Raw genomic sequence first — 27,509 nt, forward strand, 5'->3', positions numbered from 1 at the left:
TCCCATTGCCACCCGTCTTTCTGTCCTGCTCCTCCTTGTGTTCTGAGCTTTGTTTCTAGGGAAATGCTGCCCTTTTAATATCATGGTTGATTGTGCTGAGGAACGTATTCTTCCCTGTTGCTATCAGCTGCTTTACAGGCTTTGGTTTGGCTGAACGTTGATCCCTGGAGATGGGTTCGATTCTAGGATTGAAGGGTATTTACAAACCACAGTTGTTGAGATTCTACTAGTTACAATCAGACTAGTAAGTGTAGGCTTTGTGATTTTTAATTTTGTTCCATATTTTGTCCCCTTCTCTGTCTGGGAACTTCTCTTGTCAGCCTGATCAGTGTGGAGTGTGAAGCTCACTTTTTTTCCTGTTTTTGTTGAAAAAAGTTCTCCTTTTTCCATTCAATCACTTCACTATAACTTTGTGGTAACTTGAGTACATTGAGGACATTTAATTCCCTGTCATTCTTAAAATCCATTGATGCTTTTTGCCTATACTACTGTATCTTATTTTCTTTAATAGGGGACTACTAACAGTAATTTTCTATTTTTATTATTTTTCTGTGTTTATTAGCTGCTATTTTTTATGTAAAGAAAAACTAAAGTTCCATTTCAATATGATGGATACATATTTTAAAATTTTATTTTCATTACCATTTTACAGAGTAATGAATTGGTATAATAGTACCTGGCAGTGGTAACAAATGAGGCATGACATTTGATTTCTTTTTTTAAATATATTTTCATATTTCATGTACTTTTATGGGTTCTGGCCATCTCGATCTTAGATAAGAATATCTAGTGTGATACCAAAACTAGACTAACAGCGGCTTAAACAAATAGGAAGCTGTTTGGAGGTAGATAGTGCTATTATTATTTCAGCTGTTCAGCAAGGATCCAGGTCTTTCTTTCCATTCTGTCATTCTTAGTGCCCTCTTACTTGTCACACCATGTTCCCCAAATAGTCACCAGCCTTCTAGTCATTATGCTCATGTTTAAGGCAGGAAGATGAGGCATTGCCAGCTGCTAGCAAAAAGGCTGTGTTGAAAAATCTTTTCCTCAAAAATGCCCCAGCAGATGTCTCCTTATGTTTCATTGGCCAGATCTGAGTCATATGGCAACCTTCCTATCTGAAAAGCTGTGGAAGCAAACAGATATCTGGCAAAGAGGAACAGGATCATCAGCATTCATGGATTACTTATGAGATATCACCTGAGGGCAGTACACATTGCCACCTGTCTTAGACGAAGTTCTCTAGAGAAGCAAAATCTTAGGCTTAGAGAAATTTATGTCAAGAAAATGGCTCACCCAGTTGTAGAAGTGGGCAAGTTCCAACTCCTGGCACTTGTCCAGATCCCTAGGATAATGTTACCATGGCAGCTTCTTCAGACTGGCATTGCTGTAAGGCTTAAGGCTGCAGAGCTGAATGAATCCAAGGTAGGCTTGTAGCTATAGAGGTGCTGTAGCTATTCAAGGTGTTAGTTGAGATCGCAGGGTGCTGATAACTCCCAGGATCAGCAGGCAATATAACACATCATTGGCTTAAGTCTCAAGAATTAGTTAGTGGTCAATGAGCCAGATGGAGGATCCATACCCAATAAAAAGCAAGCAAGCTTTTCTACCGCAACTATTTCTATTGGAAGCAGGCCACACCCTAAAGAAGCATCCTTTTAGTTGATTGGATCAGGGTTATAGTCTAAGTAAGGATGCATCCCATCCTAATCTTCTTGCAAGTAACTGATGGTTCATAGCAGATCCCATTCTGGAAGTGATTATATTGTGTTGTATTACAGCATGGGGGATTACTATGTCTTAATTGCCAAACCACCAAGAATCCTGGCTTAACCAGTTGACACAAAACCTATCTATCATATGACCCATGGAAAAAATTAAATTTTTACTAGCAAGGAAAGAGGAAAGAAGAAAGTTGGGGAGAATAACACAGAATGGAAAAATTATTCCGTTGCCCTATATACCTTGTTTCTGTAGAAAAATTCAGCAATATATATTCATGTCACTTTAAAATTATATTAAGACTTGGGAGCTTGCCACCTTACTTTCAAGTTTTATAAAATGTGTTTTATTATTGAATATATTTTATATGTTCATGAAATATCTACTATTTTCTAATACAAGAGTTTTATCTAAGTATTTGTATAATTTTAAAACGTATTTCATACCAAACTATGGATTTATATAGATGGTGCATTTCAGATTTATTTTATAAAGAATTTTGGAACACAAAATACCTATTCCACCTTGTTATTCATTTCTTTCTTTGCTTCTGTATCTGTCATGTCTTTTGATACCTATCACTCCTGCCTGTAGAATCTTTTTCTCTCAATCTATATTCACTTCATTCTTTCCTCATTTGCTCTCTTCCATCTCCTTTTTTCCTTGCCTTTCTATATCCGCTCTTCCTTTTTCTGCCTCTTCACAGTAACGGCTGGGAAAACGTTGATTGCTGTCTGATAAGATCATATTGTGCTATTGAATGTACTTTCTAGTCTCATAATTTCATTTGGGCTATGCACTGTTGACTGTTGATAGTTAACAGGTTCTGAAATAATCATATTATTTTAGTTGTGAAACACATATCAAGCATTAATGGGTGGCATCTTATGAAGTCAGAAAAGCTCCTGGTGAGCTCTGAGTCACAACTGAGGTAGCTAATATAATTCCTGCTTTCAAATTACACAGTTTAATATGATTCTCCCTTCCTCTTGTGTAATATCCCATGGTACATGGCATCTATTATGTTTTCAATATTTTAGGCATGTGCTAGATGTACATGGTGTTAGGATCTATGCACACAAATACTATAAATGGTACTCAATGTTTTGGCATAGCTGTTGTATATAGGGTACTGTGAATTTATTAATACTACTTTTTATAAATAAAGGATCTGGGTTTTATAACCCCTCAATTATTGTGATTGATTAAGGTGCTATGCTTTTTATTGCTTTAATTTTACCATAAAATCAGCCAAGTTTTATTATATATATATATATATATATTTCACCTTTGGAATGGTTAAAAGAATTAATACTTGATTCTTTTTATTCATGGTAGCTAGGTGGTATAAAGTTTCCATGAACACTGAATTAGCAAATATGGAGCCATTGTTCTTAAGGGAAATACAGGTTTAGCTTCCAGTTAGACTCTCTGGCCACAGCATTTATGTCAGCCGACAATACTTAGCCATGTTGTGTGATGTTTCTTTTAAAGACACCTTGTGTGATATGCATTGTTGATGCATTAACATTGAACTCACAGCCAATGGCACTGAAACTCATTCCTGAATGAAGATTAACTTACCTGTATTTTCTCCTTCAGACACAACTCAGCCTACTTCTACTTAGGAATATTAGACAGTGCTTCAGTACTATAATTGAAAGCCATTTTAAGCAAAATCATTAACAAAATACATACACATGTGGAAAACATAACACAAAATAGACCACAAACAGGACACCTGTGTATAGGAGGGTTGGAGCAGGAGGCAGAGAGCATCACCTGGTTTGACCTCAGCCGGGGACAGGTGACTCGGATTTTTCACCTTCTGCACATATCCACCAATAAAGGCAAAAGTGCTGCAAGTGTTGATTTTGGCATTACTAATACATTCTAGCAAGTGGGCAAGTTCACAAATCTGTAATTGGTGAATAGGAGGGCTGACTATGTCTGCTTCATGGTAAAGATTCTTAGATTTCTATCTTTCCTACACTACAAAAAGAGACAAAGCTTTGTGGTCTTTTTCGGTAGTGAGGAGTCGCTGTGTAGTGAAGGACAGCTGTTTCTAATTTGGGGTTGATGCTTTTACTTAGATCCAGTGTTGCATATTTCATTCAATAGCCCCACGACGTCAAGAAAGCCACTCAGTCCCTCTGAGCCTCCTTGATTGTATCACACTGAATTAGGAACGTGCTGAGCATTTCTCTCATTTTCCATGTGTCTTTCCTTTTTTCCTGTCTTCCTTGCTATCTCTTTTCTAGTTCCTGCTTTCTTTTTAATTTAATTCTTTGTAATGTGTGGCAGCCTTAATTTTTGCTTTAATTGGGTACTAAAGGGATTTTTACTAATCAATTTTAAAACATTTTATTAGGAACTCTTACAGATAGTATTACAATCCATATTTTTACTAATCAAATTTTTAGTAAACATTGCAGGTTTGAGACTTTCTCATCTTTAGAACTAAAATTTCCTGATCTTTTCTCACCATTCCAGTTAAAATGAGTTGGAATCATTTAAGTCTTTATCACTGGACACAAGACTTTGTGAAAGGACCTGTGGAATAGTGTATCGATTATAATAGACTCCTCTCACTCAGCCTTCCAGAACAACCTTGTAGGGCTATGTAGAACTGCCCCTATGGGTTTCTGAAACTAACTTCTTATGGAAGTAGAAAGCCTCCTTTATCTCCTGCAGAGCAGCTGGTGGTTTCAAACTGCTGACCTTGGCGTTACCAGGCTAACTGGTAACAACTGTGCTATCAGGGCTCCTTATAATAGAATAGCTCCTGCAAAATGTATACATTGAAAAAAAATGTATACAGTGATACTTCAGTAGTTGAACGACTCCAAGCTCCAACTTTCCACTACTCTAACAGCAAAGTTCGAAAAAAAAAATAAGCTCAGTGTTCATAACTTTGCTCGATAGTCCAAGTGAACATCTGACTTGAAAAAACCTGTATGGTTGAGAGTGAGTTATGTTGCCAGCCTGCGTGGCCATAAAGGGGCACATGGTGTTTCAGTCTACGTATTGCTCTTGCTCAGACAACGTATAGTGCTTGTGTTAGTGAATTAGAACATTCATCATAGTGCTTTTTTGGTGAGCTTTATTTGTGGAAAAGATCGTAACCATGGCTCCAAAGAAAGTGATAGCAGTAAAGCTAAGAGGAAAACTGAGAACCTAAATGGGAAATCTGAATCAGGCCGCCGCATATCTGACTTGGCAGCTGAATAACATGGGTAAGTCAACATCAATTTGCGGGGTTGGGCGGGGGTGGGTGGGTGGTGTGGGATGTGATTAAAGTGGCAAATGTAGAGTAAGGTGTGAAATCATTAACCACAAAACAAAGAAGCCAAACCATGGAAGGGGCTGAAAAGTTACTGTTAATTTGGATCAGTCAAAAAACAACTTGATGGTGATAATGTATCCAAGACAGAGATAAGCCAAAAGGTGAAAAGCTTCTTTACTGGATTTATATGTGTAATTTTGGGGCCTTAGAACCAATTACTTGGTTTCCTATTATTTCTTATGGGAAAAATATGTTCAGTTCTGGAACTTTTTGGTGTTCAAACACGAACTCGGAATGAATTAAGTTTGACAACTGAGGCATCACTGTGTTCTGATTTTCCTCCTTTAAGCTCATTGCTCCTCTCTCAGGCATGAAACACCAAAGAAAACTTATAAGGAATTATTTTACTAGAAGGAAAATGTGCTTATTTGTCTTCCTGATGCAATGATTATTTTGATCTTTTCAGATTTTTTAATATGTTAGATTATCATTCACAGTAGACTTGACTTTTCATGGGTACGTATGTGATTTTTTAACTTGTCTCCAATGAAATACAAGCCTTCCATTCTTTCCAGTTCTAATTTCAAATATTTAACAATCCTTTAGACTTTTGATTTAATGCAGTATTTATGCTCATAAAAGCATCTCATATTAACCTGTGGCTTAGGAATGCTGGACTGACTGCTTGACATTCCATGGACTGTCCTTCCTGCCGTCTTACGGGACCCCGGGCCTTTAACCCCGTGCCAGCTGTTGCTTTGGCTACAGGGTTCCTGTCTGAGCAAGCATTGTAGGGATCTTAAACAAGTGTGCTTCTCTTCTTTTCATGTCTGACTGTACTCTAGTGAGGTTGTATGTTCTTCTGCGTCGGCGACAGAGATGCTGAAAAAGAAAGAAAAAGTGCATCATATTTCAGGAAGGAGAAATCATTTCAGTTTAATGAGGAAAATGGTTGTGGTCATATCATGAAAAGCTTTTGAAGAGATCGAAATCTACCTAAATCTATTAATAAAATAACCTTTTCTACTTTTATTACCTGATCTCTCTTCTTATCTTCATACTACCATTTATGAAGTTGTGAATTTTTGTATAAGGCTAAGTGGCTTGTTGAATGTCACAGTTAGCAATGTGCAGTATGCACAGAAATTGTTTTCAGAATAAAGACTATCCAGTGATAGGAAATGACACTCTAGAGGACATTGCTGCATTCTCGCCAGAAGCTCGTCTCCGTGCACAGCTCCAGGTGGCACACGGGAGGTTGCCATGATTTGGAGTCAACTTGGTGGCAACTGGTTGTAATATTTATGTTTACAATGTTTTAGTCTGTTTGTTCTGAGCTTGCTTACAAATGCCAGAGAATATGTATATATATTAGAGTGCTATTTTAATTTCCAGATTAAAAAAAATTAAACCTATGTTCTTTCCAATACAACATGATATCAATCAATCAAAGTAAAGGCAACTTCTGTTTATTGAACTCCGTTTCCTATCTTTCAGTGCTAGATCAGCTTTAAGAAGTATTTCATTTACCTGTAAGGCTGGTGCTATTTTTACTATTGTACAGATGAGGCAAATAATGGATCCTAAACAATAGAGCCTGGATTCTGGTCTAGGTTTGACTCTAAAGCCTATTAAATAGGCATAGCTAATACTGATAATAGAATTAACCAAACCAAAAATTGCTTGGTACGACAAATACATTAATAAGCACTCAAAAAATTCATCAAGGGAAGAAAGCAAAAAGGAGCAACAAATGACCAGTATAATGAATGGAAGGGTGGTTTAATTCCAATTCCAATAGAAGCCAAGAAAATAGTAAGAGGTTAGGAGGCACAGCATTCCTTAGGCATTTACAAATACTCTATGGAAACTTTCTTTAAGAATTGAGAAAGAGGGAACAGTTAACCATTTATTGAATGAGCCAGTATCCAATTGTGACCATAATAAGGAAGACAAATCCTAGCCATTTCTCTTGAAAACTGATGCAGATACTCAAAGCATGAGCAGAATATAAAGCAGTGACGTGTGAAGGATGACGGATTAGAACTAAGACGGCCTTGTTCCAGGACAGCGGTGTAATTTCTCTAGTAAATATGGGGAAGTCTGACCATTTCAATTGGTGTAGAAAGAACATTTAATACAATTCAGCATTGAGTGTGATACTCTTTTCAAACTAAGATTAGAATTTTCTTAATCTGGTAAAGAGTATCTCCAAAAGTTTCCTGAGATAAGGAATGACACAAGGATAATGCAGCTGCCACGTTTCCTCAGTGGGGTACTCAAAATCCTCACCATACTAATAAAGCAAGAAAGAGCAAACAGTACAATGTTGCACGAAGGAGTATAGGAGAGGACTTCCAAAAGTTCTTGGAAGAATATCTTTTATATCTTTTCTTTTGTGAACTTATAAAGCCCCCTGGTAAATTATTCAGAGATAGACATGATTGTATATAAAAGACTGAAAATAATCTACTGACAAACTCGTAGAATTAATTACTCTGCTTTGTGTGTGTGTCACACCTGTTCTGAGAATGAAGACCATTCTCAGCAACCAGACCGAGAATGTCCACCTCTCCCTAAAGGAAGGGGCTCACAATTGTTGTGAAGGGCTCCAGAGGGACCTGTGGAGGGACATCAGTCACATCAGTGTGAAGTCAATCTCCTTGGAAAGAAAAGTAACAGACTTCTCGTTGGCAAATGGTGAGGAAATGGAGAGGAATTCTCCACAGGCCACATTGTCTGTGGTCATGTACAGAACAGAATCAAAGGTGTTAAACTGAACGAGGTCTGTGTGTGCTCACTTGCCCATCAATGTCATTACTCAGGAAAATGGGTCTCTTGTTGAAATCTGTAACTTCTTGGGTGAAAAATATATCCGGAGAGTTCGAATGAGGACAGGTGTTGCTTGCTTCGTGTCTCAAGTCCAAAAGATGAGTTAATTCTTGAAGAAAAAAACATTGAACTTGTATTAGATTCAGCTGCTTTAATTCAGCAAGCCACGGCAGTTAAAAACAAGGATATCCGGGAAATTTTGGATGGTTTCTACGTTTCTGAAAAAGGAGCAGTTCAACAGCTTAGTGAGTAAGAACTAGGGGTGTCCAGCTACCGGCCAGATAATTCTTGGACTCCTCTGTAATGCTTTGATGCAATAGAACTTATCTAGTGAGAAAAATAACTCAATTTTTAAAATGTTTATTAGTTAAAAGATCAACATGTAAATAGCAATTGTAATTTTAATGTATTAGCAACAAATGAATGAAGTTACCATTTATTAATCAAAAAGCATCAAATATGATGGAATAATTCAAATTAAAGATACATAAGAGTTTGTCAGGAAACTATAAAGCATTTTAAGAGATTTTAAAAAAGACTTGAATAAACAATGAGAGCACATTAATTCTTGAGCTCAGTATTACAAAGACATCGGTTTATTTTCTAATTTTAAATCTTTAGACACAGTGCAATTCTAAACTGAATTCCTGAATTCATTTCACCCAATGGAAACTATCAAACTAATTCTGAAATTTATATGGCAGTACCATGAACAGAGAATAGCCTGTACTAAATTGAAGAAGAGAATTGAAGTATTAGATGTCCAAATCCATCATAAAACTACAATATTTTACATAGGTGAGTTAGTATAAGACTTGACCAATGTTACAGAATCAAGGAACCAAACACAAACATGCCCAAATCTAAATACCCCACCATTGATTCCGACATGTGATGACACTATACATGCGTAATATGAAGAAGGTGGCATATTGTACAGGTGACCATCAAGAAGAGGAGAAATATTTTTTATTTTCAAATAAGTTGTGCTAGTCCTATTGGATATTTATACAGACGTATTGACTCCTATCCCATATATTAAGGAGCCCGGGTGGTGTAGTTGGTTATGCATTGGGCTGCGAGCCGCATGGTCAGCAGTCCGAAACCCCAGCAGCTCTGCGGAGGAAAGATAGGGCTTTCTACTCCTATAGAGAGTAACAGTCTAAGAAACCCACAGGGAGTCGCTGTGCTCAGCATTGACTCAGTGGCGGGAGTTTGGTTTTTGGTATCCCATATATAGAAATTAACTCAAGATGAATTGTATACCTAAATGTGAAAGTAGACCTTTGAAATTTGGAGGGCGAATCTTTTAAATAGGGTATAAAAAGTGTTCAACGTAGAGAGTAAGTGATAACATGGATTACATTCAAATTAGGATGTCTTTATCAAAAGACTTCATTAAAAGAGTGGGAGAACACACTTGCAGCACATACAGTGGTAAATAAAATAGTACTTCTCAACTAATTTTTCTAAAAAGTCTACAAGCAACCTTCAGTGAACAAAAACACCAAAACATTTGTCTCTTACCGTTCCCCCGAGAATTCTTTACTCTTTGATTTCTCTCATGTTAAAATGGCAGTCGTGCCATCTCTGAGGGCCTCAAATCACGTTCCTTTTCAGTATTCTTTGAGTTTGGGGAGCAACAGGAAGCCTGAAGGGGCAAGATCAGGGTTGAGGGTGAATAGGTCAGGGTTCCCAGGGAAACTCTTGTTGGCCAGCCCTTGCTGCCCTTGAAGAAGTAGCAAGTGCGTTGTCAGGATGGAAAAAAAAATTCTGGGTGCCACTTTCATGGCCTCCCCCCCACCCCTGCCCCGCTCGATGCAACTTTCAATTTATTTTTGGGGGGGCGGGGGGACATCTTCCTAATAAAGCCCCTGTAATTATCCTGTACTCTTCAAGAAAATCTACCAGGGTTCCCCACCCCTTCAGAGTCCCAATAGTCACCATCGCCTTCAGAGCTGACCTCTCGGGCTTGAAGTTAACCGGCCTAGTAGATCCCCTCAGATGCCACTGTTGCGCTAGGACCTTTTTATTTTTTGAAGGCACCCTAATGAGACAGCCAAGTTTAGTCCTGAGAGAACTTGTCTGCAGCCATCCCCTGGGGTAGACACTGTTGAAACATGTTGGTGTGTTTTCAGAGTAACCCAGGCACGTAGGAACAGAACCCTAATAACAGTATATTTTACTTACCCTTGAATAATCCCTCAAGTGATCATAATCAAAATATATAAAAATGCCTATAAATATGTCAAAGGCAGGAGCAAAAATGTGCAAAACAGATGACTAGGCACTTCACAAAGAAACTATCCAAATGACTCATTGACATACAAAAAAGGGTAATTTTCTTAGTGATTACGGAAATGCTATTAAAACTTTGTGCTCACTGAAAAGAAGAGCTAAAGAGAAAGAACATGATTACTCTAAAAGAGGAGGAGCTCCCACGACCCTCATATTCCTGGCAGGCATGTAAATTTGTATGAATTTAGAAAATCCACAGTATCTACAAAGCTAAGTATACAAGTAAAGATTCTGGGACCCAACAATTCTCTTGCCCAGCAAGATGTGTGTGTCTGTGTCTGTCTGTATATATAGTCACTGAAATTCATGCTTGAATGTTCATGAAAGTAGGATTTATAGCAGCTCAAAGTTGAAATTAATCAAATGTACATCAACAGTAGAGTGGATCAACTAAGGTAAAGTTCTAAGATGGAATACTATAGGTCAATCAAAAATTGCTACACACAGCAACATGGATACCTTTCACATCAAGATGTTAATAAGCTCAAGAAACCAGACAGAACAAGAAAGAACGAACCCTGTGAGGAACAGGGCTGCCTTCCTTTCTCAGAACTTGCAGTGTACGGCTTTGGACAAGGTGCAGTCGGGCGCTTTTCTATCAATCTCTAGGGGGAAGGATCTAGGTTTTCCTTTCCTGGCAGACTTCCACTTTCCACTGGTTCCAGCTTTCGCAGACTCTGCAATAGAAGGCTCCCTCTGTATAAAAGTCAGAAACAGGCAACACTTGGTGGTGGGAGCTGTGAAAGTGATACTAGTTCGAGCGGTGCAACTTGGGGAGCCTCACACAAGTCAGAGGTGCTAATAATATCGTACCTCATGATCTAGGTGGCCATTGCATAGGTATAGTTACTTTATGATAATTCATAAAGTTGCGCTTCCATGATTTACACACTCTTCTTTATGGATGCTACTTTAAGAATTTTATTGTTTTTAAAAAAATCTTTTTTTTTAGTTTCTTTACTAACACATGACACATTCAGATTAAGCTATAAATTTGTAATTAAGTGAAAATGTAGTCATGTTAGTTGGCAAGGTTAAAACTGCTTCTAGAATTATAATTATTCTTAATTATTATAAATATTGCCATGATCTATGATTGTAAGCTAACGAAGTACATATATTTCTGTCTTGAAACGGTTTAGACAGTTACTAATTTTTGAACAGGCAAATTATGAAGACTGGTTTATTTTGACCAGATATGTTAAGTGAAATATGACTTTAAATGTTTTTCAATTAACTCATCCATAGATTTTATAACAGAGATTCAACTGATAGCTAACATTATACCCTTATGTGAAGAAGTTAGGCATTTCAGATTTTTTTGAAGATAGTAAAGACTCTTGATACAATTTTAAAGTATCCAGGTTTTGGGGTGGGGAGGGTTGTTGGTTTGCTTGCTTGCTTTTTAAGGAGCTTTGGTGGCAGAGCAGTTATGCTTTGGGCTACTAACCACAAGGTCAGCAGTTCTAAACCACCAGCTGCTCTGCTGGACAAAGATGGGAATTTCTACTCCCTTAAGGAATTACATTCTGGGAATCTCAATGGGGCAGTTCTGCCTTATCCTATAGAGTTGTTATGGTCAGTATCAACTCACTGGCAATGAATATGGTTTTAGATCTAGTATTTGTTTTGTGAGGTGCATTGTATTCTTTGAAATTCCAGATAATGCCTACTTGGATTGTGTTGACACTTTAATAGTGCAGTTTCCTTACAACTACCTGACTTTGATTCTTATGCTACTAACACATTTTAAAAAATTTAAAAACACACACTGAGTAAAAAGGATCACAAAATTGTAATAAAAACAAAAGCTCAACTTGGTGCTTTCAGTTCAGACATTTATGTGAAATCGCTTATTTTCTTGTATTCACTTTGTTGGGAATGCAGATAGCAGAATTAATCTGTACCGTGTTGTTGCTAAGGAGCCCTAGTGTTGCACATGGCTAAGTGCTTAGCTGCTAACAGAAAGGTTGGCAGTTTGAACCCACCGAGTTCTATGGGAGACAGACCAAATGATCTACTCCCATAAGATGCCTAGGAGCCAACTTTGGGTGTCCGAGTCTATAACTGTTTACAGGAGTAGAAAGCCAAAGTCTTTCTCCTGCAGAGCTGTTGGTGGCTTCCAACTGCAGACTATGAGGGTCACAGCCCAACACCTAACCACTACACCACCAGGGTTCCTTAGGGAACTGTATACGGCATTTTTACTCTGTCTCCTGGAGTTGCTATGAATCAAAATTGACTGCAGTGGAACAGTCAGCCATTTTTGCCCCATTCACTGGAATTGCGACATCATAAGGCAGAACTGGCTGTGTGGGTTTCTGAGGGTGTAACTCTGTGGGAGTAGAAAGCCTCTTTCTCTGCGAAATAGCTGGTGGTTCCCAATGTGTAACCCACCATGCACCAGCGCCCCTGTATTTGTGCCTCCCCCAAAATCAAACTCACTGCCATCCAACGGATTCTGACCACAGCGACTCCTATAGAAGAGAGTTGAAGTGCCCTTATGAGTTTCTGAGACTGTGGGCTTCCTATAAATTCTTCTGTAATTACAAAAGGGCCTTAAAGAGTTCATGGAAAGATAGAATTGAAGGATAGTGGGGCATTTCCACAAACTTTTGAATCCCCCTTGTATAGTTAGATGTTTTAAAATTAGGCTATAATTTGAAACAATATCCATTTGATTAATTTTCTTACTTTTAATAAAAGTAAAATCTCAGGTGATGTGTTAGTCCGGGTAGACTAGAGAAACAAGTCCATAGAAACTTATGTGTGTATAAGAGAAAGTTTTGTATAAAGGGTAATTGTACATTAAGAAAGCATCCCAACCTAGTCCAGCCCAAGCCCATAAGTCCGATATTAGCCCATATGTCCGATACCAATCTAGAAAGCCCCCATCAGACTCACAAAACACATTCAATAACGCTGAATGCAGGACGATCACAGGCCAGTGGGTAGAAAGTCTTTGGATCCAGTGGCGTTGTAAGCATCTCAGCGCTGGCAGAGGTCTCCACATGGCTTCTCCAGCTTCCAGGGCTGCATCAGGGTAGGTCCATGTGGCTTCTCCTCAGGAATGACTCGCAGGGAGTCAGCAGAAAGAGAAAGTGCCTCCTGTCCCCAAAGAGGAAAATCCACATTTCCCAGATTTCTCAGAGGCCTCATTTACTATGATCTGATTGACAGACTAGACTCCACCCCTTCACTCTTAATCCTCAAATTGACAATTATATAACCACCACAGGTAGGTATTGTTATTTTTCAGCAATTCTCCTGTTTTTCTTTCGTTCTGCTTTAAGCTGGTTCTATCTCCCTCTATGTGCGTTTGAAGGATTCCTGGTAGTATAGTAGGTTACAAATTGGGCTCCCTCAACCTTAAGATTAGCAGTTCGAACTCACCATCCACTCCTAGACAGATGAGGTTTTCTGCCCCCCACAAAGTTTGATAGCCTCGGAAACCTAAAGGCGCAGATCTACTCCGTTTTCAAGGTCGCTATGAGTCTGAATTGACTCAGTGGCAAGTAGTTTGCATTTTTAGTGCAGGTTTGTGTATCTGCTGCATGTGCTACTATTTTAAAATAGCACTAGTAAATTTGAGAGGTAATTTTTTTTCCTTTGCCTTGCCAATTTACAATTTGGAAAATAAGTTAATGAAATTATTTAACCTTCTAATCATGCCTCCCTGATAACAGACATTGAATCATAAATGAAAAAAGGGCTTCAATAGAACTGTCCTTGTGAGTTTGGGACTGGCAATGTTAGTGTATTCAATGGAAGCCTGGTAACTCAGTTGTTCAGGTCGTGACAAATCCAACCACCTACTTTTATATAGTACTATGAATTTCGTCTGGCCACAGATGGTGTTTCCTTTACCTGGCTCTGTAACCCATTGCCTACCTTCCGCGGCTTGGGTGTTGCTCTGTTCCAGCTACCATCACGACCATCTTGCTGTCTCAGATCCATCTTCAGCCTGTCTGTCCTCCTTTGATGCCCTCCCTCACTATATTCAAGTCTTGAATCAAATATCATCTCACAAATGCATTCTTGGACTCTTCTTTCTGTGATGATCTCCATCCTGTCCCTGTCCTCCTTTTAGTTTTACAACAATCGTCACTGCCCAATACTATTATATGAGGGGGCTTCAAAAAGTTTATGGAAAATGGAATGAAAAGATGTCACTTTTCCATGAACTTTTGGAAGCCTCCTTGTATTTATGATTTTTTATATTTCTCATCAAATTTAATTGGCTTTGTTTGCAGCTGTATTCCCAGCACGTGTAATTATGAGGAACCACATCACAAACACTATCAATATTGTTAGTAAAACATGAATGAGAGAAGATGAAAGAAGCATAATGAGTAGTTAAATTTCAGTCTACATGACGTGGCTCTTCCCTCAATTGTGGGATGCAAAAGGGTTTTTCCCCAGGTTGTCTCCCCCAAATATATGCCAAACCTAAGACACTGCTTGCTACATATCCTAAATGACTGTACACTTGGAGGTCGAATCATGCTGATCAGAGGTTAATCTCCCTGAGCGTGGTTATCAGCCGTCTAGAGCAATCAGACTGTATAATATGTCCTACCCTGAGTAGGGCCCACTTCCTTCTGATAAGGGTAGTGGATTGTTTCCTTGCAGAAGAGCCTAGAGACAAGGCCACTCAAGGATGACCAAGGTTAGGCTGCCATCTTGAGTCTAGGGTCTGCCTTGTCACATGTGTACCCCTAATTCCTCCCCTTCCTTTTGTATGTGCACCCCTAGCTCATCTCTTTCCTGTGATGTGTATGCCATTGTATAGCCTCTTCCTGTGATGTATGGGGTTACCTGGAATCAGGGGGCTTGCACGTCCCTAAGTATATATAGGCCTTGGTCAGAAATAAAGGACATATGCTCTCTCCCCTCTCCTCCTCCCGCTCTTTTCTCAGACCTGGCTACTGAGATCATGACCATCCCGGAGGTGAGCATGCTACCATGAAATGTCAGACATAAATGTCTGACTCCTTTATTTTACTTTCTCTCCTATCTTCTATCCTCTATGACTTTACTATGATCTTTATATGTCTTAACCGTACAATAGAGGCTGGTCTACACTGACACTCAGTCAACTGTGTAGCATTTATTTGTTTATTCTCTAATCATAGTTAGAGTAGCTGTTAACTATAACATAACTCTATAGGGCTTGGTGGTAAATTTAAATAAACTGTAATACAACAGTCTGCTAAACTTGTTATTACCCTTTAAAGGAAGAGGAAATGGAAAAGAAAGGAAGAAAGAAAGAAAGAAAGAAAGAAAGAAAGAAAGAAAGAAAGAAAGAAAGAAAGACAGTGTACATAGTACCTATTTTACTTTTGTGAAATAAATAATGGCTAAAACAACATTCATTTCAAATGCATTGTCTTTGATAAAGATATGGACCTACCAACTCAAAATATCACTTAAAGTTGTAGATTTCTATCAATTTTGTTTGTTTGTTTTTCTGTTTATAACTGTTTGCTACCATCACTTTTTTCTCTTTCCTTTTTTTTTAAGAATCCAACCCAAGTCGGAACAGCGCTTCAGGTTTTCTATAATCTTGGAACTTTGAAGGATACTATTGCCAGTGTCGTGGAAGGATATTGTGCTACCATAGAAGAAAATATTAACAGTACATTAGACATCAAAGTTTTGACTCAGCCTTCTCAGTCAGCTGCTAGAGGTATGGATATGGTTTATATTTAGCTTCTTTATTTATTTATAACTGAGAAGTCCTTTGAATAATATGTAGCACTCAAATTTCAAAGCAATCTAATGACTCATTTTTTAGCAGACAGAAAATGAGGAAAGAAATTATGTTCCAGAATTTATTTATAACTTTTCTCCTCTCATCAGTCAGTTGAACTGGCCAATTGGTATATTCATAACTGCAAGTTAAGAATCCAGAAACTGTGGCATCATTTAGTCGAGAGGAAACATATGTAAAACAAGCAAAGGAACATTGTTTTCTTCCTAAAACTTGTCCTCATGCCTCACATGCATTTCTTAGTGAGAGAGAATTTTTTAATCTTCGGGCATTACAATTTCTACCTGAGCCTTCTACACTTTTCCTTTTGGTATCCTGTTAGTCAGGAGCAGTATTGGCTATGTATAGAGAAAAACGGACCAAAAGATGGGAGCATTCTCACTAAGCTACCTTTGTTACCAGTTGCTGTCATGGTGGCGCCTGACTTGTGGTGACTGCATGGACAGTGGAATCTGCTTTTTCTGACCCAAAAGGTTCTTGCTGGCTGAGATTTTTTTTTAAATTGATCATTTTATTAGGAGCTCATACAACTCATCACAATCCGTGCATACATCATTTGTGTCTAGCACATTAGTACATATGTTGACTTCATCATTCTCACAGCACCCACTTTCCACTTGAGCCCTTGGTGTCAGCTCATTTTTCCCCTTCCCTCCCTGATCCCCCTTCCCCCTGAACCCTTGATAATTTATAAATTATTATTATTTTATCATATCTTACCCCATACAACTTCTCCATTGTCCGTCACCCAGGGAGGAGGCCATATGCAGACCTTGTCATCTGTTCCCCCTTTCTCCCTCATCTTCCCTCCACCCTCCCGCTATCGCCACTCTCTCCACTTGTCCTGGGGGTTCATCTGTCCTGGGTTTACTGTATTTCCAGTTCCTATCTGTGCCAGTGTACATCCTCCGGTCCAGCCGGATATGTAAGGGATAATTGGGATCATGATAGTAGGGGGAGGAAGCATTTAAGAACTACAGGAAAATTGCATATTTCATTGTTACTACACTGTACTCTGATTGGCTCATCTCCTCCCCGCAGCTCTTCTGCAAGGGGATGTCCAATTTCCCCTGGATGGGCCCTGAGTCCTCACTCTGCACTCCCCCTCATTCACAATGTTATGACTTTATTTTTTTATTTTTTGGTCTTTGATGCTTGATACCTGACCCCTTCGCCGCCTTGTCATCTTACAGGCTGGTGTGCTTCTTCCATGTGGGCTTTGTTGTTTCTCAGTTAGATGGCCCCTTGTTTATCTTCCAGCATGTGAGACCCCAGATTCTGTGTAATTTGACAGCTTGGCACCATCAGCTTTCTTCACTGCATTTGCTTATGTACCTGCTTTGTCTTCAGCATTAGTGTTGGGGTAAGCTGGTGTGCTTCTTCCTTGTGGGTTTTGTTGTTTCTTAGCTAGATGGCCACCTGCTTGTCTTCAAGCCTTTAAGACCCCAGATGCTGTATCATTTGATAGCTGGGCACCATCTGCTTTCTTCACCACTTTTGCTAATGCACCCCCTTTGTCCTCTGCAATCGAGTAGGGGCAGGCTGGTGTGCTTCTTCCGTGTGGGTTTTGTTGTCTCTCAGCTAGATGGCTGATTGTTTATCTTCAATTTTTTAAGGCTTCAGGTGCTATATCTTTTGGTACCTGGGCACCATCAGCTTTCTTCACCACACTTGCTTGTGCACCCATTGTCTTCAATGCTGGCTGAGATTTTTAAATGCAGATCTATCTCCAGGCCATCTCTTGGTCGGTCATGGGAAGGTCGGTTGCAACCAGTAACCAACACTCCTTTAACTGACCATAGCGTACGTTTAGATGGACTGGAAAACCGAAAGCATTCGTGCGACTTGCTCTATTGCCCTATTCGCTTATTGCAGTGCTCTGCATCAAAGCCCGCGATATCACAGAGGGATTCCTGTACACTAAAAACGTAACATAGTATTAAGGTAGTAATTATGTTTTGATGTGCATTGTAAAGTAGTACCCGCCTGTTAGAACTTGAATATTGAATTGTAGACTTTACGGCTGTTGTAACCACAGACTATATATAATTTGGTTGTTTACACAGCAAAGTAAATATAATATAAGATGCTTTCCCATGGACAGGAAACACCACCAATTGTGTACAGCTTTCACTTACAAGCCCTGGTAGTGTAGTGGATCTGCATTGGTCTGTGATTTCCCTGAGGTTAGTAGTTCAAAATCATTAGCTGCTCTGCGGGAGAAAGACGTCCACACCTGTTAACAGTTACAATCCTGAAAACTCAAAAGGGCAATTCTACCCTGCCTTTTGGGTCGCTGTGAGTGAGCATGGACTTGACGGCAGTGAGTTTGGTTATTGGTTTTCATTTACTGTAACGACTCCATCTCCACTCTCTCCTCGACATCTTCCTTAGCACTGTTAAACATGTGCATATTGTACTTGCTTTTTGCAAAATAAAAAAAATCCTTTGTCCTAGATCCAACACACATTGTTTCATAGGTCCCCCCCCTTTGTCACACTTTCAGTTTTTTTCTTCTTCCTTCTTTCTTTTCTATCATGTACAATCTTGCTATTGTTGTTTTCTGCTTAAAAATCAAGCAAGTATATATCTAGGCTCCATTTCTTTCTTCAGTTTTACCATTCCATATTATTCCTTCAGTCTACAGAAAAATTCCTCAAAGGATTCTGTATCCTTTTTGTCTCCGGTCCTTTTATTTCTGTTTTTCTATTAAATAGAGAAACCCTAGAGAAACTCTAAACTTAAAGAATAAAATATTGATAGCCATTGGTTGTTTTAATCTTTATATCTGAGACATAAGCAAGATTCTAAAGGCCACTCAGTATACGTAGCTCATAAGTAAGCTGCACTTGATAAAAATAGATAAAAGAATCTTGGATCTTAAAGGGATTTTAAAAGATTAACCTTACCCTCTGAATTGGACAGTATTTAAACAATTCTAGAAGGAGGGCTTTTAAAAGAAATTGCCAAAGGAGATTTCACTCTCAGCCTTTCCCAGCAATTATTCTCAGGAAGTTTGATCTGATGTTTAAATTTCCAGTAGCAGTTTTATCCCCTTCCCTCTTGTGTTGTCAAGAATGGAGGTGGGGGGAGAGGGGAGGGGAGGAAAGCAATTATTCACATGCTGTCAGTCCTAATGTATGCCTCTTCTGTTGAAAGAAAAGAGTTTTAAAGCCTTCTTATTATCATCTGCAAAAGATTTGATAGAATGATTTAATGTAGGAACCTTAAGCATCGGGTGTTTTTAATTATCCTAACGAGTCACAACTAAGTTTTCTTAATTACATAGAATACGTGAATGTTCATTTCTTTATTTCAGTGGCTACATGGAGATTATGCCAGAGAATGTTCTTGTTTGTTTGAAATGCACATTAACATATTTAGGAGCGATGGAGCATTATGTCAGTAACTTGTTTTGAGTGGTTTAGGAGAAATTTTTTTTATACTTTTAAGTTTCTGATCATTTCAGGATTTAATAGGTATAGCTTTAAGGGTAAAGTTGTATAAAAAAGGCCAATAATTCAATTAGAGAAAGTCAATAATTTCAAAAAATGGATAATGGATTTGAGTAGCCAATTTACAGCATACATTGAATAAACATGTAAAACTTCACTGTTTAGTGAGTGAACTATTTATTAATGAAACCTAAATTAAATAAGATACTATGAATTATCAGATTCGGAAAATCTAAGATGGAAGTAAATATTAGGTAAGAGCAAACATAATCTGTCCTGTTAGTAAAGGAAAAAATTGGTTTAACCACTTTACAAAGTATTATGAAAATTATTTCTACAGTTTAAAATGTCTTGAAGTTTCTCTTATAAGGAAATCTGGGATGTGTATATATATACATATATTTACATTTATATGTCTTTAGTGCATGATTGTATGGAATGAGAAGCCTTGATGAAGTAGTGTGTTACCTGTTGGCTGCTAACCACAAGGTCAGAGGTTCTAAGCCACCAGCTACTTCATGGGAGAAAGATGAGAATTCCACTCCTGTAAAGAGTGTTACAGTCTCAGAAACACATGGACACTTCTACCCTGTCCTACAGGGTCAGTCTAATTCGGAATCAAGTTGATAGTGGTGAGATTACATATAATAGTGAAAAACTGAGAACATTCTCTTAATAAGATGAACTATTATTAAGTAGACTATAGTAGTTGGAAAATATGGACTGAGTGATAGAAATGAAGCTGGAGATCACATGATAGCATTTTACAAACCCAGAGACTTGTTCATAGCAAATACCTTTTTTCAGCAACACAAAAGGTGACTATCCACATGCACTTGGCCAGATGGAATACACAGAAACCACACTGATGACATCTGTGGGCGGAGACACTGGAGAAGCTCAGTATTAGCACTCAAACCCCGCCAGGAGCTCCCTGTGGAACAGCCCATCACTTCCGCATAGGAAGCTGACAAAAATGAAAACAAGTGAAGCCAAAGCACCTTGACTCTATCCCACCTGAATTTCGAAAACATCTGGAGAATAGATTTGCTGCATTGAACACTAATGACAGAAGACATGATGAGCTGTGGGAGAACATGAAGATCATCACTCATAAAGAAAGCAAAAGGTCATTTAAAAGGCAAGAAAGAAAGAAAACATGAAAGTGGATGTCAGAAGAGACTCAAACTTGTTCTTAGAGTTGCTAAAGCAAATGAAATAAATGATGAGTCAAAGGGCTGAATACAAAATTTCGAAGGACAACTCAGGAAGACAAAGACAAATCCTATAATGACATATATAAAGACCTCGAGTTAGAAAACCAAAGTGAAGGAACACGCTCAGCATATCTTAAACTGAAAGAACTCAAGGAACACTCCAGCCTTGAGTTGCGATAATCAGTGATTCTGTGAGCAAACTAGAAGTGTCAAAAGAACAGGGAAAGAATATAGAGTCATTGTACCAAAAAGAAATACCTCCATTTCTGGAGGTAGTATATGAGCAAGAACCAATGGTACAAGAGGAAGAAGTTCAATCTACATGGAAAGTATTAGCCAAAAACAAGGCTCTAGGAATCTGTAGAATACCAAAGGAAGTGTTTCAGAAAGCTGATGAAGCCCCCGAAAGCACTTACTAGTCTATGCTAAGAAATTTGGAACACAGCTCCTGGCCAACTGACAGGAAGAGATCCACATTTGTACCCATTGCCAAAGAAAGGTGACCCAACAGAATTTTCAAGCTACAGAAAAATGTCATTGATATCAATGATATCAGCAAAAGTAAACTTTTGCTGAGTGTCATCGAATAATGGCTGTAACAGTACATCAACAGGGCACTGCCAGAAGTTCAGGCCAGATTCAGAAGCAGACATAGAACAAGGGATATCATTGCTGATGTCAGATGGATCTTGGCTCAAATCAGAGAATACCAGAAAGGTGTTTACTTGTGTTTCATTGATTATGCCAAAGCATTCGACTATGTGGATCACAACACACTACAGATAATCTTGAGAAGAATGGGAATTTCAGAGCACATCATTGCATTCATGCACAACTGATACATGTATCAAGAGGCAGCTGTGCGAACAGATCAAGGAAATATTTCATGGTTTAAAACAGGAAAGGTTTGCAACAGGCTTGTATCCTCTGACCATACTTATTCAATCTGTATGCTGAGCAGATCATCAGAGAAGCTGGATTATATAAACAAGAATGTGGCATCAGGATTGGAGGAAGGCTTATTACCAACCTGCAATATGCAGAGGACACAACCTTATTTGCTGAAAGTGAGGAGGACTTGAAGCACGTGCTTCAATCAAGGATTGTTGCCTTTAGTATGGATTACAGCTCAATGTAAAGAAGACAAAAATCCTCACAAATGGACCAGTGAGTTATATCATAATGAATGGAGAAAAGTCTGAAGTTTTTAAGGATTTTTGTCTTGCTTGGATACACAATCAATGTTTATGGAAGCAGCATTCAAGAGATAAAAAGATGTGTTGCATTAGATAAATCTGCTCCACAAGACCTCTTTAGACTATTGAATTTTGAGGACTAAGGTAAGCCTGGCCCTGCCATGGTATTTTCAATTACCTCAAATGCATGTGAAAATTGGACATTTAATTAAGAACACCAAAGATGAAATTATGTATTTGAATGTTGGTGCTGGAGAAGAATATTGAAAGTGTCTTGGATTGCTTAGAGGACAAACCTATCTGTCTTGGAAGAAGTCAAGCCAGAGTGCTCCCTAGAAGCAAGGAGGGTGAGTTCATCATACATACTTTGGACATGTCAGGACAGACCGTTCCCTGGAAAAGGACATCCTGTTTGGTAAAGTGGAGGGGTAGTGAGAAAGCAGAAGTCCTTTGAAAGATGAATTAACCCATTTCTTATTGTTTTTCATAGTCTAATTTTCTTGTGCAGAAGCATTTATCTGGAAATAACTCTTCCCATGTTAAGAATAGAATAACCCTCTTTGTTCTCTGCCACAACAGGGGAAGTCAACCAGAGTGGATTTTCCTTCATCTCCTTGCCTCCTTCTTGTCTGTTGGAGTATTTTTAGTGATCACTCCGTTTTCTTATTTTTATGTTTAAATGATTTGATTCTCAACTTTCCTCCTTGTACTATTACTCTTTCAATTTTTGCTTACCTCTTCTTGGGATGGATTTTATAAAACAATTGATGCTTCAGAAATGGCTTTTGGGTACTGTGTTCTCTGAGTTATCGCATAGTTGACTGTTTTTTGCCTTCACATTTGAAGAATGTCTGAGTATAAGTTCTGACTTATGATTTCTTTCCCTTAGAATTTGGTGGTTTTGGGGATGTCCCTCTTCTACTGGATTTGAGTACAGTTGAAATATTGCTGGAGAATAAGAGATAATAATTATAATTTTAGTTTTATTACCCATTCAAGCTGGACTTGAGGACATAACTTACATCTGCAACCAAGTGATTTTCATAGTACATCACATTCAGCCTGTCTGACTGTGCTTAACAGGTGGTAGAGATCATGATCAAGTACACGATCAAGTATCTTTTATGCAGATAAGGCTCCACCAAGGGAGAAAAGAAGGGATTGAGTCATTTATGCTCAGATTTCTATTTGAATTCATTAACCAGATAAATATTCCTGTTCACATAGAGATGAGTGAGTGAGCAATGTTGCTTTAGCTGAAGTTCTTTCTTATGAAAGACTCTGGTTGAGATGGATTGACATAGCGGCTGCAACAACGGGCTCAAACAAAAGAACAATTAAGAACGGTGCAGGGCCAGCCTGTGTTTTGTTCTGTAATACATAGGTTCCCTATGAGTTGTAACAGAGTCATCCGGTAACACCTATCAAGTATCTTCTCCATAATCACTTGCATGTCTTTGTACTTTATTTTACATTGCCTGATTTCCTCTTGCCTGTTTCCCATGCGTGACTGTCTTTACTCTTGTTTATGTTTTTATTGTTGTTTCTGATCCCTGTCATGTTCTTACTAGTGATGATGCTTCCTGTAATTACTTTGAGACAGTAAGAAAATATCCGAATAACATTTTCTCGTGCTTTCTTGGGGAAACCCTTTGGTGTCTTATGTTTATCATATGGCTGTTGCTTGTGTTCCTTTCATTTTTCTTTCTCACATATCTTTTTAAAAATATCTGTTAGGTTCTGTGATAGCCGCACTAGATAATTAAAACATAATTTTGTACCAGAAGAGTGGGGCTCTGTACTAACAGATATGTGGAAACTGTTTTGGAATGGGGTCATGAGTAAAGGCTAGAAGATTTAAGGTGTGTAATAGTAAAAGCAGGAGCCTGGTAGTTTCACATTGAGCAGTAATCTTCAAGGTTGGCAGTTTGAAACCACCAGGAAGCTCTGCGGGAGGAAGACAGGACTTTCTGATCTTGCGAACAGTTACAGTCCTATAGAGTCACTATGAATCGGTGTTGACTTGATGGGAGTGAGTTTGGTTTTTTGTTTCTTCAACTTTTTATTCGTGAACATTTGCTTCAGTCCCTAAATCTGTTTCTATATATATATGTAATTTTCTTTGGGGCTCCGAGTTTGGTTTTTTTATTTATTTTTATTTTTTAAATCATTCTATTAGGGGCTCATACAACTCTTATCACAATCCATACACACATCAATTGTGTAAAGTGCATTTGTACATTCATTGCCGTTATCATTCTCAAAACATTTCCTCTCCCGGCATTAGGTCCTCGTTTTCCCCCTCCCTCCCCGCTCCCCCCTCCCTCGTGAGCCCATGATAATTTATAAATTGTTATTTTGTCATATCTTGCCCCGTCCGACGTCTCCCTTCACCCACTTTTCTGTTGTCCGTCCCCCAGGGAGGAGGTCACATATAGTTCCTTGTAATCGGTTCCCTCTTTCCTACCCACTCTCCCTCTACCCTCCCTGTATCGCCACTCACACCGCTGGTCCTGTAGGGCTCATCCGCCCTGGATTCCCTGTATTTCCAGTTCCTATCTGTACCAGTGTACATCCTCTGGTCTAGCCAGACTTGCAAGGTAGGATTCCTGTCATGATAGTGGGAGCGGGGAGGAAACATTTAGGAACTAGAGGAAAGTTGTATTTTTCATCATTGTTACATCGCACCCTGACTGACTCGTCTCCTCCCCGAGACTCCTCTGCAAGGGGATCTCCAGTGGCCTACGAATGGGCTTCGGGTCTCTGCTCTGCATTCCCCCCATCATTCACTATGGTAAGATTTTTTTGTTCTGATGATGCCTTATACCTGATCCCTTCTACACCTCCTGGTCAGTCAGGCTGGTGTGCTTCTTCCATATGGGCTTTGATGCTTCTCAGCTAGATGGCCGCTTGTATATCTTCAAGCCTTTAAGACCCCGGACTCTGTATCTTATGGTTGCCGGGCACCATCAGCTTTCTTCACCACCTTTACTTATGTTCACATTTTCCTTCAGCAATCGATTCGGGAAGGTGTGCATCCTGGAATGCCAATTTAAAAGAACAATGTGTTCTTGCAATCAGATTCTTTTTTAGATACTAAATTATTTCTTGGAAGAAATTCTATTCTATTTTAGCATAAATATACAAGGTGACTTCAAAAAGTTCCTGGAAAAATGGGATTACAAGATAATGGGATTTTTCCCCCCACGAATTCTTTAAAGCCTTGCTGTACTTTTAGTAATAACATACACTTTGTCATATATATTTTTTGTTTTTGTCATTCATAAATAGGGGGTCCTGGACGGTCTACCATGCCGACCCCAGGAAACACTGCAGCTTTTCGTGCGTCCCTTTGGACCAACATGGAGAAGCTTATGGATCATATCTATACTATCTGTACACAGGTAATGCGCCGAGGGAGTCAACTCGGTTAACACTATGGTTTTAATCTTGATCATTCCCACCGTCTGATTTTAGAATTATTTAGAGCCTTTTAGAAGAGATTCTTTAAAGCCTCTCATAATGTATATTAAGATTGGTGCAAAATATAATTTTCTTCTCCTTATTTTACTAGTAACAAAGGTTTTCATTTGTTTCTATGGGAAATGCCCCATTATATATGTCAACCCCCTTTCTTCTTCTTTTTTTTTTTTTAGGTACAACATCTACAAAAAGTATTAGCAAAGAAGAGAGATCCTGTTTCTCATATTTGTTTCATTGAAGAAGTAGTTAAGGTATGTTCTAAATGGCAGTACTTTGTTCTATTTTGTTGAGTCGTTCATGCCCCTTTCCTACAGAGTTGCTGTCTGCTAAATTACAATTGGGAAATGTATTCTCCACAACCATAAGTTATATATGTAGGAGTCCCTGCATGGTTCAAATGGCTAAGTGCTCAGCTACTTACTAAAAGGTTGGTGGTTCAAATCTACTCAGAAGTGCAGTAGAAAACAAGGCTTAGTGGTCTATTTCTGAAAGGTTACAGCTAGTAGATAACCCAGGGAGCACCATTCTACTCTGAAACTTGCAGAATGGCTATTCACTGGTAACAGTATATTGTGTAATAACACATATCAACGATTTACTCTAAGTATGTCAAGACTGTTGAAAAAAGAGTCTTGAGTTTCATTTAACCTGTGGCAATTTTGCGGTTAAAGACGTAGTAAAAATAAGTTTTATTAGTTCTGTGAGGTGTAGTAAAAATTTTAAAATAATTTATATACTTTTAATGGACAAAAATTAAATATTCAGGTTTACTTTAAATAATTTGTGTTAAAGTTGACATTTCTAAGTCTGTCTGAGTGTGTGCTAAGATAGTAGATTCTAGTTGATAGAATTATTCATATTACTATGCAGAGTCTTATTTGAAGAACCTTCCAGAGAAGAAAAAATTCACCATGATAATAGTTTTCTTAATGCTTTATTAGTTGAGAAGGCCTTTGTAGTTGATGTTCATCATGTTGCAAAGAATATACCAAGTACAAAAAGGACGTAAGTGGGTTGACTATAAAATACAGCTGGACCAGCAGTCTGGTCAAAAGTAACAAATCTTGGGAATATTTTAGTTTAAGTGTAGAGTCTTTTGAATGTACATGTGTGTTCAGATTTTTATGTATGCTATTATTGAATTGAAATAACTAATTCTGCTTCTGCTTAATTTAATAAATACCCAGGCTAACTTGTAAAATTAGCCAGTAATTTTCACTTCAAGCTATAATTTGAAAAGATACTGTCATGCCTATCATTTCACAATAAATATTTGTAGTACTTCTGTGTTGAATATTCTTTTGTCTTCTATATTGTATTTTTCAAATAATAAATAAACCATCTCATTTTTAAAAAGAACTTTAAGCTAATTATTAGACAATAAAAGTTCAATTTTGGTATCTTTTAACAACAGGTAGAAGTTCTAGTATTACTGTATAATGATCAATGCTATATATAACACTTTGCTTCAAAGTGAGTGTAGCAAATTATTGACTCTTCAGGATCCAAACAGTGGAAAACAGGTTGTAGATTCTCATCTGTGGAATTAAGCCAGCGTAGCTGTATGTGGGAGTTGAGATATGGTACTTTAATTTTCCAAGCCAGCAATTTTTATCATCGAACAGAATCTTATAATTGTGTGTAGGATGCATTAAGCTAAATTTGGAATGTGTTCAGCATTTTGAGCAGCTATAGTACTAATGAGACTTCTAACTATGAAAAAGAATGTGTTTTCTTTTACCCCTTCAGACATATCAAATGATTTGATAATAGCATTGAAGGTTACATAGAAAAATTTAGTGTGCTCAAGTATTTAACCTTTTTAATATTATGAGGAAAATGCCCAGCTCATTACCTGTGACATATTATTGGATGGTGAAAAACCAGTTGTATTTATAATTCAATCAATTATGTCAGTGAGTATTTGTCTTTATAAAGTTAGCGGCTTTCCACTTAGTATGGCACATACGTAGTACTATGTTGGTTCAGATGTTTTCAAGGGCCCTCCAACTACAGAAAAAATCGATTTTGGATCATTTTAAAAGTCTCATTCTTGTACTGTCAGGTCTACAAAAAACAAGACAATTTCTGAGGAGCATTCATCCAGATAAGATTGTTGAAAGTAGAGTCAAGATCGGGGAGCTATAAGTGACGTAATAACTGAAGTTGCCTGGACTCATAGCTGCCCGTATCGTGATGGACCAGCTGTCTAGACGTGGACTGTAATAAGATGGACAAGTGAGCCCC

The 27,509-nt window shown here is 38.3% G+C and overlaps 1 protein-coding gene across 1 annotated transcript in view; it reads left to right on the forward strand.

The window, feature by feature from the left end:
- The window catches only part of COG5 (component of oligomeric golgi complex 5), a 296,280-nt gene that overhangs the window by 149,745 nt on the left and 119,026 nt on the right, over nt 1-27,509 (forward strand). Inside the window, exons 9-11 of the mRNA XM_045288944.1 lie at nt 15,662-15,827; nt 25,071-25,183; nt 25,436-25,513. Coding sequence (XP_045144879.1) covers nt 15,662-15,827; nt 25,071-25,183; nt 25,436-25,513 — 357 coding nt within the window. The remainder of the gene's footprint in view (nt 1-15,661; nt 15,828-25,070; nt 25,184-25,435; nt 25,514-27,509) is intronic.

Source organism: Echinops telfairi, unplaced genomic scaffold, assembly GCF_000313985.2.
Source record: "Echinops telfairi isolate 266 unplaced genomic scaffold, ASM31398v2 ScPeMD7_23;HRSCAF=83, whole genome shotgun sequence".
NCBI lineage: Eukaryota > Metazoa > Chordata > Mammalia > Afrosoricida > Tenrecidae > Echinops > Echinops telfairi.